We start from the raw sequence: 13,224 nt of genomic DNA, 5'->3' as shown, positions 1-13,224 counted from the left end.
CACAGTTTAAATACTCCTATAATCAGACTTATTAAGCCTTTGACAAAAATTTGTCTCATTTAAACCAGGCCGGGAAAATTATAATGGCATGTTTTGCTTATAGATATATGATAATGTGTGTTGCTTATAAAATCACAGTTATATGCGTTTGGAATCAGCTTTCACAACCAAACCAAAGAATGAAAAGCTTGAATCCACAAGGAGCTATTGATTTTAATTAGTTATCAAGCATGCTAACCTTCTCATTTACAATTGGAAACATAATTTTTGATCTCACGCCAAGCAGGGCCAAAACAACATCACCATGATTCAACTTTCGATTTAAACGATATTTGAAAAATAATAACCAAGCTGATTAATTCTTACTAATTAATTACCATAATGAACTGTTAAAGCAAAAATCACACTTTTCCAAAATAGCAAAACCATAATATGTTTCCAATCGAATCGATTGGGTAATTTGTAGAGTCGCAGCTGATGGGATTAATATTAATTTCTGTATATGCAAAGTAATACTTCACTTTTCTATCGTATTTTTCTTCACTTTTGAAAATTGGTGGTACTTTAAAAATGGCGGCTGTGGATGCAGTCGCGGAGGAGGATTACTTCGGGGAATTACCAGGCGATTTGATTGAAGAAATATTGGCATGGTTTCCAGCAGAATACCTGTGTAGATTTGCTACTGTCTGCAAGCAATGGAATGCACTCTTTTCATCAACCAGCCTTTTTAGGAAACAATGGGCAGAGGCTCCCCCAAACAAAAATCCATGGCTTCTTGTGGGAGGTATGGAGAACAAGCATGTTTGTTGGGCATACTCCTCCTTCACACGAAGTTGGAAGAACTATCGTTTACCCGTTCGTTATTTAGATGGGGTAGGAGTACCTCTCAATTTCAGTTGGAGGAACTATCGTTTATCCCTGTGCTTTTTAGAAGGAGTACCCCACATTTCCACGTTTCGTCATCTGGTATCAGGCGCAGGCCTCTTCTTGTTTCAATGCACCTCTCCCTATTCCATCTATGTCGGCAATCCTCTCACAGCAAAGTACTTCACACTTCCACGAATGATAGAACATGTTTTCATAGGGGAGATAGGTATTGTTGAAGAAGGGGAATACGGGTACAAAGTGTGGGCGGTGCACTACTCTTTTGTTCATGACAAGAATATAGTGGAAATATACGATTCCACGGACAAGGCATGGACGATCGCGGGACTCCTGCCTAGGAATTTATTCACATTTGAAAACGTCAACTTGATGAGACCCGGAACGGTATTTTCCGGAGGTTATTTCTATTGTTTGATGGTGGTGGATGAGGATGAGGGTGAGGATGGCCATGCCAATGTCCACACCGGGGGCATTATGGGTTTCAACATGGTAGATAAGACGTCCATATTTGTGGCATTGCCTGAATTAATTCACGAAGACTTCAATTATTTCAATCGGTTAGTCCACTGCGGATCACGAATTCTGTTCGTGGAGGGTAGGAAATCGCGATTTACAGATGAAGAAGAGGTGATTATATGGGAGTTTAATAAGGACGCGGATACAAATTGGAAAGTGATTGCCAGAATGCCTCCAACAGTGCATCCGAGTTTTAGGAGATATACACGTTTTGGGTGTGTTGCAATAGGGAATTGCCTGTATTTCAAAAATTACAGAGAGATGGAGGTGGTGGTTGTTTACAACTTGACTCACAATTCATGGACTTTCCTTCCAAACTGTCCCATAGGTGCAATTACTGGTGATCAGTCTCTCATTGCCTTCGTTGCCTTCACACCAAGGCCCGATATGAAGGTGGAGTGAAATGCCATGAATTTGTTAATCACCGTGACCTTATTATGAAGGTGGGGTGAAATGCCGTGAATTTCTTAAATGAGATGCATTTTTTGTTAAGATATTATAGTTTATGAATATCAGAAATTTGATGGGTTAATATAGTATTTTTAAATAAAGAAAATTAATTAAAAAAAAAATAAAATAAATGTGAATATTTGGTTTGTACATAATATTTAAAATATTTTACTACCAAATTCATAATTATTAATAATTAAATTAAAATTCTTGAAACTTCACTGTAAATACACAAATAACTACAAAAATATATATATTTTAGACATGTTATTATTTTTTTAATGTTTCTTATTGTTTTTAATTTTTATTATAACAATATCAATTATATTTAGGTAGCATATCATTGTAATTGAAATTTTTGATGAGCCTTGTTATTACTTATTTTTTATGGTTATTATTGCTTTTAATTTCTATTATAATGTAGTAGTTATATTCAGGTATCATACGTATCATAATATTGTAAGTTAGATACAAAATTTTATTTTATTTCTAGATGTGTTTTATTTTAAAATTATAGGATCTAAGAGTTTGGGACAACTCAATTGGTAATGACAATAGAAATGTAGTGTTTTATGTGAGGAGGTTCAAGGTTCAAATGCCTCTCATTCACTTATACGTGTGAAAGGGTAATAGTACACTTACATTGTATTGTGGAAATGATGCATTTAGAGGTTATAGCAACAACAAATTATTCAAACATTTAATTGTAGTGTCATATCAAGATGGTATATCCATGGTAGCTTGAGAGGCATTTGTTTTGTAAAAGTAACCAGACTTTATCACTAACTTGAAACTCATTTCTTTTGTAAAAGTAAACCACACTTTATTACTAATTTGAAACTTGTGTGTAATTATGTGTTGTTCATGTTGATACTTGTACTTCGCATTCATTTTTCTAAGATACTGTGAACCTATTGTTGGAGGTGATGGATCCTTTCAACATATATGGTTACTTTATGTGCCTCAACCTAATCATGGGAGAATGTTATTGGTGATTATGTAATGGCCATAGATGCATTAGTTAGGGCCAATGATTGGAACCCCAAGCACACTTGAAAATGAATATAGCCAATACAATTATGGAGGGCCCGGTTATAGCTATGATGAACATATGAAAGTGTTTTCTCCCATGTAGGTGGATGCTTGGATTTGTACACTGTGTAAAAAAAAACACATAATCATCTTACTGACCACTTCTATTTGTCCATATATTTTTAGATGAAAGGCAGTCAATTTTGTCAACATGTTATCAATTAGAGATCCTAGGCTAGACTAGAAGATATTAAGGAACCTTTTATCCCTATCTGAAATAGTTGTCTGAGGTATCCCAAAACGAATCCAAACACACTCAAATAAGACTTTAGTAGTGAATATAGCTAGATACTCTTCTTACATAGTGCCAAAATGATTGTATTAGAAAACTTGTTGAAAACCACAAACACATAATTTTTATCATGCTAAAGACCAAGTTATATTGGAAAACCTCAACACACACCTTTGGTAGAAGTTAGCAAGGCCTAAGAAGGAGAGGAGATATATGAGAGTCTTTGAGGTTGGCCAATCCTAAAGGACATGGATCTTGGCTAGGTCTAAATTCACCCCATGTACATCAATAATGTATCCCAAATATTGAATTTCTGCATGCCAATTGAGAACTTATCTATATTGGCATACAATTTGTGTTGTAACAAGGTGCTCAGGACTTACTAAATGTGTTTTGAATTTCCTATTCTGATTCTATTGAAGATGAGGATGTAAGCCTAATATTCAACCACTAAAGAGTTTCTGAATTTTCACTTCATGAGTAGTGACGAAGCATTAGTTAAGTTAAAGGGCATGTCCAACCGCTCAAAAACATCTTCTTTAGATTTTAAGGTTATCTTCCATACATTGTTTTGTTCAATTGGCACTTATTGGTAGCCTCACTTCAAATCAATCTTACTAAGGAACTTGGCACACTTAAGTTGACTAAAAATACCATCAATCTATGCGATTGATTATATCTTCTTGATAATGTTTTGTTCAAAGCTCTATAATCAATACAAAGTCTCCCTGTTTGATCCTTCTTCACACAAACACAATTAGACACCTGCAAAGTGAGGAGCTGAGTTGAATATGTCATTTTTGGATGGGTTCATGAATCTCACATTCTATTTCCTCATTTTCTAAGAGAGAGAATCTATATATTAATAAATTAGGTAAAGGAGCATTAGATATCAATTCAATTGAGTGTTTGACCTAGAAATGCAAAGGCACGCCTAGAAGTGGATCAAAGATATCTTTTTATTTCTTTACAACATTTTCCACATGATTATATTATGTGGAGAGCTCTAGTGCTGAGGACTTGCTGGTTGCAGTGACATTCTTTTAACCATCTGATGAAACCAGGAAGAGGAAAAAATTTGTAGTCTAAGAGATTACCTTTCAACATTGTTTTATTGAGATCAACGAAATTTCAATAGTTGCAATTACCATGAATACCATCTAGAGTTGACATCACACAATAATAATGACCGTATAGGGACGAGACTTGTAAACAACATGTCATTTCCACATATAATCCTTTCCTAAAATAACATCATAAAATTTAAGTGGGTTAACATCACAGAATACATCATCTCTAAAGGGTTTGATACTATAAGATAGATAAAATTATTGGCTAACACAGATGTCTCATCCTTAGCTCAACTAACCAATGGTGTATGGTTGGGCATGTGGAAATATTAGTAGCTTCACTATCTTCATGAATTTAGTTGAAATACAATCCTTTTGGCTCTCGTTGTCAATGATGGAATGCAGTGGGATTCCCTTCACCCATATATACGAATAAAAGAGGCACTCACCCTCTTCAGGTTTTGTTGACGATGCTGGAAACCCCCAACATGCTAGGGGTATCCTTGATATGAAGTCCAACTACACCTCACATCGTTTGAAGTAGGAGTCCCATCCATGAAATAGGCCCGACTTCCACAATCTGAAATATTTTTCTTGGCTATAATAAACAACATAAGAGAGTACACATAAACTTTTGAGATAAGAAGTAAGTTAGACTTGTGAAGCACTCAATTGCAATGAGTATAAAGGTTCTTTCATAGACAGAAAAGAGAAAGTGAGTCTTTAGAAGAAAATTAATAGTATTATCCTAATGAAGACATGTCCATATGTTTAAAAGAATCATTAATTATCTTGCAAAATAGTTCACAAATAAACAATGATTATGAAAGAAAGAGACACATCATTCAAAGATATATACTTGATCTAGGTGGATATTGGTGGCCACCCATCTATTCCACTTAGAACCCCAACATTATTTCCTTTGATTTTCCTAATTTCCAACACAATACTTGTCATACCTCATGCACAAAGTTGGGTATCAAGGATTTTGAGCAGTGATGAGGCTCATCAATAGGCAAACTATATGGGTCACAATGCCACTCTCCAACTTATTAAATTGTCTTTTCTCACATTTATCTAAATATTTTGTTATATTTTTCTTAGTGAGAAGAGTAAACGTGAGTTACTATGTCATATGGCCTAATGTGTGTTAAATTAGAGAGATTGGAGCAGTTTTGAGTTGATTTGAGTGTAGGGACTTAGAATAAGAAAGCAAGAGAGATTCTAGGAAGTGGTATCCATCCTTAAATCCTCAAATCAGTTGATTATTCTCCCACTCTATATCATCAACTTGGTGTCATTGGAAGCCAAGAAATTCGATTTCATTAGCAGCAAAGCCAATGCTTGTCAAGGGAAAGTTATTCTCAAGTTAGGGAACTGAGTATCCCTACTTTCTACAGAATTATTGGTACCTCCAATTTTGTATAAATAATCAAGATAAGGGACTCATTATGATTCAAATTTTTATTTTAGCCAAGAGGCCATTAAGTTGAACCACATTTGACTTTTATTGTTATGATGTATTTGACACTTCTTGATTGATAATGGGAAATTATGTTTTGATCCAACACTGTGTTGACTCAGAAGACTGAAGCTCCTGTGTTAAGGCCCAACCCTAGTACCATATGTTCCTCTCTTGCATCTATATTCTTAGCTTAGAATGTTGGTTAAATTTTGAAGTTTATTTATGTTTTTAACTTAGAAGGTTGAGTAAGTAGTTGTTTATCTATGTTTCCATTAGCTTAAAGAGTAGAATAGTGTTGCAGTCTAGTGAAGTAAAATACATCAAAAAATTTGTGACAGGACTCCTATCTCATCGCTCTCATGGGATCATGACTAGAGGAACCCACTCTCACAGCCCAAAAATAGAGCTTGTCTTTTGTTCATTGCATAGATTAAGTTTTAGTCTTAGTTAGATAGTTGTTTATGATTTCTTGGAAATATTTTCATCTGTTATTTTGCTTCTCAATATTGTTGTATATTAGAAGGTGATTAGAAGGTAGTCCATTTCACAGATCTAATACTTAATAAGAGTTATATCAAAATTTCCAAATTCAACTCATCTTTTCCATGTTTCTTCCAAAGCCCCGAGACCTTCCATACCTATTATTGTTGTGATCCGCAGACTAGGCACAATGAGCAATCGGGGAACACATTTTCTGAATGAAACGATCAATGCACTAATGGAGGAATTCAAGATATATCACCAATAGAGTATGACATACCACCCACAAGTGAATGTGACCGTTAAGGCATTCAACAAAATCTTGGAGACCGCATTGACCAAAGTCTATAATGTGAAGCAAAATGAATGGGATTTGCGCATCTCATGAGAATTTTGGCACATCCAAACCTTGTCAGTATGTTTTGGAACAAAAAATTCAGAGTGGTCACAGCCATGCAGGCCTTAACCAGCTGTGCCTCTACCCATCGGGTCAAATATTCTGTCGCGGTGATGATATATCACGCACCTGTCTTCCCTCGCGACTCGATAGGTCCTATGAAGTTGATTGCCCACTTCTCGAATGGTTGTAGCATCATCTGTGGCTAGAGTGGCATTTCATCTCTATGCAATGGTTCCCCATCCATTAAGATACATCTCAGGCTCGGCAGTATGCTTTTGAATCTTGATGCAGAGTGGCCCACCATAATCCTGCGCGAAGAATCTTCTAGGCTATGGTGCGACCCACATAATGCCCACTAGCAACCCCCCCATGTGCTTCGGCCAGGACCTATCCTCACTCAAACTTCGAGATGTAACTGCATAATACTTCGTCATTTCCCATTTTGTAGACGTGTCCAGCAATCACGGTAAAGTCTACGGTGCATACCACCAATTCCTTCTTCTACTGAATAGAATAGCCCTGCGGCTAGGTACATGTAGTTAAGAAATGGATTATGTCATCAAAGTGGCCATCCGATACATGCACCGCATATAGCTATCCATCCGAGATTCTGTCTTCTAAATTCTTGGGCTCTTCACCAGTCTCAACTCAGGACAAGTGATCTTGGCTTGCATTTAGACGTATCAGCTTTACGATGACCTCGAAGTCATATTCCTCGAATAACAAAAACCACCTACAAATGTGTCCCCCCCCAACATAGGCTTATTCACTAGGTATTTTAACGTAGAGTGATTGGTATACATCTTAAAGTGGCCTATGAGTAGATAGTGGCAGAATTTTTGAAGTGCGTATACCATCGCTAATCCCTCTCGCTTGGTAGTGGAGTAATTCTTCTCATCTATTGACAATCGACGACTGGTGAACATAATTCGATGGTCAATTCTCTCTGCCCCTGGTTAATTAAGTATCGCCTCCAACTCGATATATGACACATTAACATGCACATGAAATTCGACATCGCATTTCGGAAAGACCAGTATAGGGGTGGATTCCATATTTTCCTTAAACGTCTCCAGACTTTTGTTGCATTCCTCATTCCAGCAATAAGTAGCATCCTTCTTCAACAACTGTTACATATAAAATCATACATTAGTTGGGTGGTTTGAACCACTCCCTAAATAATAGGATCTTAGACCTAAATAGAGGATGTCAATCCTCATATACAACAACAAACAACCAAATAATAGAAAATACTAGATTTCTCCATTAATTTAAACACTTCCCCTTAATGGAGAAATTCACCCAAAGTCATCTATTTCCTTCTTTGGCTTATCATAGGGCACTTGACGTGGCTTGTCTTGATCATTAGTGACGGTTAACGATTCATGAAGTGTAAGCTTACTTAAAGCATTACTTCTAGTATCAATCATCTAAGCGTGAGAATATTTCCTCCCACACATGGTTCTATCTGATTCCATGTGCTCCATTCTCCTTATTATTAAGGATGGATAATATAATTTATTTTGTCCCCGTATATTACTTTGGAGCATTGAGATGGAAAATCTTGAGATGATGATTGGATTTGATAAGAATTGTTAGCTACACTGCAGGCACCTTTTTTTCCTTTATATCTCTGTTTTGTTCTTAGTTTTGTGTTCCCCTCATCATCATCTAGATTTTGAACAATAAGTTCATGATTCAAGTTTTTACACCCTTCTTCATGAACCACTAGTAGCTCTTCAATTGTATAAACCTATTTGATTGTAGAAACCCGTTGAGAAGATTGTAACTCATGATACTTCTGGTCATTAATAAAACCATATTGTTTGTCGGAGAATTTTTCTTACTCAAAAGTACTACCCAAGCCAGAAATGCCTCCAAATGGCACATGAAAAAGACATCATCGAAAATATCCATGTCAAAGATGTCTGGAAATACAAACATATTGATAACACAACTTATTTCACTCCAAATTCATTTTTGAGACTCCACACACACCTCCTAATGCGACAACAATTTGGCGCAAATAAAATAGCCTCATAGCTCCAACAAATGACTTCTGCGCTCCATCGAATTACTGAGATCCTCACCCATTGATGCGTCTAGGGTAGCTGCAAAGTGTCATACTGGAGATGGCTCTCACAGTTGTTCTTTCACTTTCTCGTCAGAGAGTAGTGACCTGTAGGAACTTCAATCTAGATGTTCCCTCACGCTGATCTGGATCCTAACCTGCACCTATTAATTAATGCTACAACTATTTCACCACTCTTCTATTGCACTTGGGTTTACCACTATCTCTAGGAATGTTGCCAACATGCCTCAGCAGCAAGGCCAAGAAATACTATCTCTAAAGAAGTGCTCTTGACAAAACGGGTTCCATCGTCCAAGAGGATCAATCTCAACTCACAGAATGCACTCTTATCACTGATCCATTATGGCTGCAAGATGAACGTAGGCTCCAAACTCCTCAAAAAATACACGAACCTATTTGATTTAGGCAGCAGTTTGCTACCTTTGCTGGGTGACATTGTTTGAATTCCAATCATACACTGCAGCTTGATTGCTGCACACCGCGTAGTGTTGTGGAACCAGATTCCTGTTGCAATGTCCACACCTAGATCCAGCGATTTGAACCCTAATCTAGCGATGCTCACACACTGGCGCAGAAACAGGTCAAATGTTGCTGCTTCGAATCCATTTTGTTTCTCACATGTTCGATACAAAGTCTCTAGAACACAAAAGCTATCTCTTGGTATCATTCCACACAACAACAATTTGTGTATCCTTTCACATTTTCCTAGTCACTATATTTCAAAACCACGTCGGCCTCTTACACAATCTGCCTCCATCCCACACTCAACTTAGTGTCCACTGCTACATTAACAACTTACCATTGTAATCAACAACCACACCACGTTTCACTACACCAATGTTGAGATCACCACATCATGCAGACTCACGTCTACTCATGCATCTACCATAAGTGAATACAATGGAAGTAGTTGGCTCTGAATTTCTTGATGCATAGTCACCAAAAAACATGCTTCATGTTCTGTCGCCTTTGTTGAAGTATGATTACTCTCAAGGTCATAAACCTTTGTTTGTTTTGTTTCCATTTTGCATTTTCAAACACTAGGAGAAATAGCCTTTATTCCATGCTTTTCACAACAAGATCTAGTCAGGCCCAAGCTATGGGTTCTTCTAGAAATATAGAGCGAAGTTCTGTGACTAGCGCTATGGATTTTGGACTAAGGGGCATGACTGGATAATGCTCTCATCACCAGAGATTAGTCAATCCACTTTCAAGCATTCAGCCTCACTTAACAAACAACACACAAGCCTCTGATTCCATGCTTTGATACCATGTTAAAATCAAGGAGACACATAATATGAGATAAAATCAAGAGGCTCTCCAGATGAGTCACCTAGAGAATGCCTCAGCACTCAACAACCTGCATTCTCTCAAAGTCTCATACATATAAAATCATACATTAGTTGGGTGGTTTGAACCACTCCCTAAATAATAGGATCTTAGACCTAAATAGAGGACCTCAATCCTCAATTACAACAACAAACAACCAAATAATAGAAAATACTAGATTTCTACATTAATTTCAACAATTATAGATTTATCAACTTAATTTGGATGAACTGGGCGATACTAGAAGTGGGATACTCCAAGAGGTCAAGTTTAGACAAATATCTGTATATTTATATCTATATGTGTAAACATTGTTCGATCTATTTATTAATTTAAATTAATGATTTCTTTGTTTAAATTTAATTGTATATAAAAGGAGATCCAGATAGAGAAAATGAGATTTGACTCTGAATATGTAGTATCATATAGTAATAAAAATGGAATAATACATGTACCTTGTTCATAATGGAGGGTTTATCATGGATGGATTGTTGGCCATGGTAAAGATGCAAATATTCAGGGAGTAGCAGTAGCTTGTGTTTCTTGTAGCTTGTGTTTCTTGACTGAGGCCATGATAACCTTTGATAGGCCACGATAACCTATGTGAATCCTGTGAGAATGCTGCCCTGTGGAACTTCATACTGGTAATTTGGCACATGGAAAAGGAAGAACATGGAGAACATAAGCATGAAATAAGTACAAATGTTGAAAAATCCCTGTATTGGAAAATGTCGATACACATTACTATGGCAATCGCTGTGTATGGGAAAAAGTGGGTTAGAAAAAGTGGACGTGTCTTGTATGCTCAGACTTCTATGGTAGTCGCTGTGTATGGGAAAAAGAGGTTGTGTCTTGTATGCTAACATTTTTATGGCTAACCAAAATTTTGAGAGAGGGTGGTGTTAGATAAAAGTAGTTTAAGTGTTGCATTATTTTGATCATATTAAATTTATTTCCACAGTTTAAATACTCCTATAAACAGACTTATTAAACCTTTGACAAAAATTTGTCTCATTTAAACCAGGCCGGGAAAATTATAATGGCATGTTTTGCTTATAGATATATGATAATGTGTGTTGCTTATAAAATCACAGTTATATGCATTTGGAATCAGCTTTCACAACCAAACCAAAGAATGAAAAGCTTAAATCCACAAGGAGCTGTTGATTTTAATTAATTATCAAGCATGCTAACCTTATTAAACAACATCACCATGATTCAACTTTCAATTTAAACGATATTTGAAAAATAATAACCAAGCTCATTAATTCTTACTAATGAATTACATAATGAACTGTTAAAGCAAAAATCACACTTTTCCAAAATAGCAAAACCATAATATGTTTCCAATCGAATCGATTGGGTAATTTGTAGAGTCGCAGCTGATGGGATTAATATTAATTTCTGTATATGCAAAGTAATACTTCACGTTTGTATCGTATTTTTCTTCACTTTTGAAAATTGGTGGTACTTTAAAAATGGCGGCTGTGGATGCAGTCGCGGAGGAGGATTACTTCGGGAAATTACCAGGCGATTTGATTGAAGAAATATTGGCATGGTTTCCAGCAGAATACCTGTGTAGATTTGCTACTGTCTGCAAGCAATGGAATGCACTCTTTTCATCCACCAGCTTTTTTAGCAAACAATGGGCAGAGGCTCCCCCAAACAAAAATCCGTGGCTTCTTGTGGGAGGTGTGGGGACCAAGCAAGATTTTTGGGCATACTCCTCCTTCACACGAAGTTGGAAGAACTATCGTTTACCCGTTCGTTTTTTAGATGGGGTAGGAGTACCTCTCAATTTCAGTCGGAGGAACTATCGTTTATCCCTGGGCTTTTCCCACATTTACACTTTGAATTTTTCTTCGTTTCGTCATCTGGTATCAGGCGCAGGCCTCTTCTTGTTTCAATGCACCTCTCCCATCTATTTCGGCAATCCTCTCACAGCAAAGTACTTCACACTTCCACGAATGATAGAAGATGTTTTCATAGGGGAGATAGGTATTGTTGAAGAAGGGGAATACGGGTACAAAGTGTGGGCGGTGCACTACTCTTCTGTTCATGACAAGAATATAGTGGAAATATACGATTCCACGGACAAGGCATGGACGATCGCGGGACTCCTGCCAAGGAATTTATTCACATTTGAAAACGTCAACTTGATGAGACCCGGAACGGTATTTTCCGGAGGTTATTTCTATTGTTTGATGGTGGTGAATGAGGATGAGGGTGAGGATGGCCATGTCAATGTCCACACCGGGGGCATTATGGGTTTCAACATGGTAGATAAGACGTCCATATTTGTGGCATTGCCTGAATTAATTCAGGCAGACTTCAATTATTTCAGTCGGTTAGTCCACTGCGGATCACGAATTCTGTTCGTGGAGGGTAGGAAATCGCGATTCACAGATGAAGAGGTGATTATATGGGAGTTTAATAAGGACGCGGATACAAACTGGAATGTGATTGGCAGAATGCCTCCCACACTGCATCCGAGTTTTAGCAGATATACACGCTTTGGGTGTGTTGCAATGGAGGATTGCCTGTATTTCAAAAATTACAGAGAGATGGAGGTGGTTGTTTACAACTTGACTCACAATTCATGGACTTTCCTTCCAAACTGTCCCATAGGTGCAATTACTGGTGATCAGTCTCTCATTGCCTTCGTTGCCTTCACACCAAGGCCCCATATGAAGGCGGAGTGAAATGCCATGAATTTGTTAATCACCGTGACCTTATTATGAAGGTGGGGTGAAATGCCGTGAATTTCTTAAATGAGATGCATTTTTTGTTAAGATATTATAGTTTATGAATATCAGAAATTTGATGGGTTAATATAGTATTTTTAAATAAAGAAAATTAATTAAAAAAAATTAAAATAAATCTGAATATTTGGTTTGTAGATATTATTGAAAATATTTAAAAATATTAAATTTTTATTATCTATTTTATAATTATTAATAATTAAATTAAAATTTTTAAAGTTTTAAAAATATTAAAATTTTACTACTAAGTTCATAATTATTAATAATTAAATTAAAATTCTTGAAACTTCACTGTAAATACACGAATAATTACAAAAACATATATATTTTAGACATGTTATTACTCTTTTTTAGGTTTCTTATTGCTTTTAATTTTTATTATAACAATATTAATTATATTTAGGTAACATATCATTGTAATTGAAATTTTTGATGAGCCTTGTTATTACTT

General features: G+C 36.4%; 2 protein-coding genes across 2 annotated transcripts; both read left to right on the top strand.

The window, feature by feature from the left end:
- The first annotated feature begins 570 nt into the window (after window positions 1-570).
- On the top strand, window positions 571-1,803 carry LOC149259879 (F-box only protein 6-like). The gene has a single exon (XM_089455524.1). The coding sequence runs from the start codon at window positions 571-573 to the stop codon at window positions 1,801-1,803; it is 1,233 nt and encodes a 410-aa protein (XP_089311650.1).
- A 9,686-nt stretch (window positions 1,804-11,489) lies between these two features.
- LOC149259878 (F-box only protein 6-like) lies at window positions 11,490-12,713 on the top strand. The gene has a single exon (XM_089455514.1). The coding sequence runs from the start codon at window positions 11,490-11,492 to the stop codon at window positions 12,711-12,713; it is 1,224 nt and encodes a 407-aa protein (XP_089311640.1).
- Window positions 12,714-13,224: the final 511 nt, after the last annotated feature.

Source organism: Pinus tabuliformis, chromosome 6 (genome assembly GCF_031772625.1).
Source record: "Pinus tabuliformis cultivar Carrire ecotype Pingquan chromosome 6, CPIR1, whole genome shotgun sequence".
NCBI classification, from domain to species: domain Eukaryota; kingdom Viridiplantae; phylum Streptophyta; class Pinopsida; order Pinales; family Pinaceae; genus Pinus; species Pinus tabuliformis.
The sequence above is the reverse complement of the archived record's forward strand: the minus strand, read 5'-3'. Positions and strand labels throughout refer to the sequence as shown.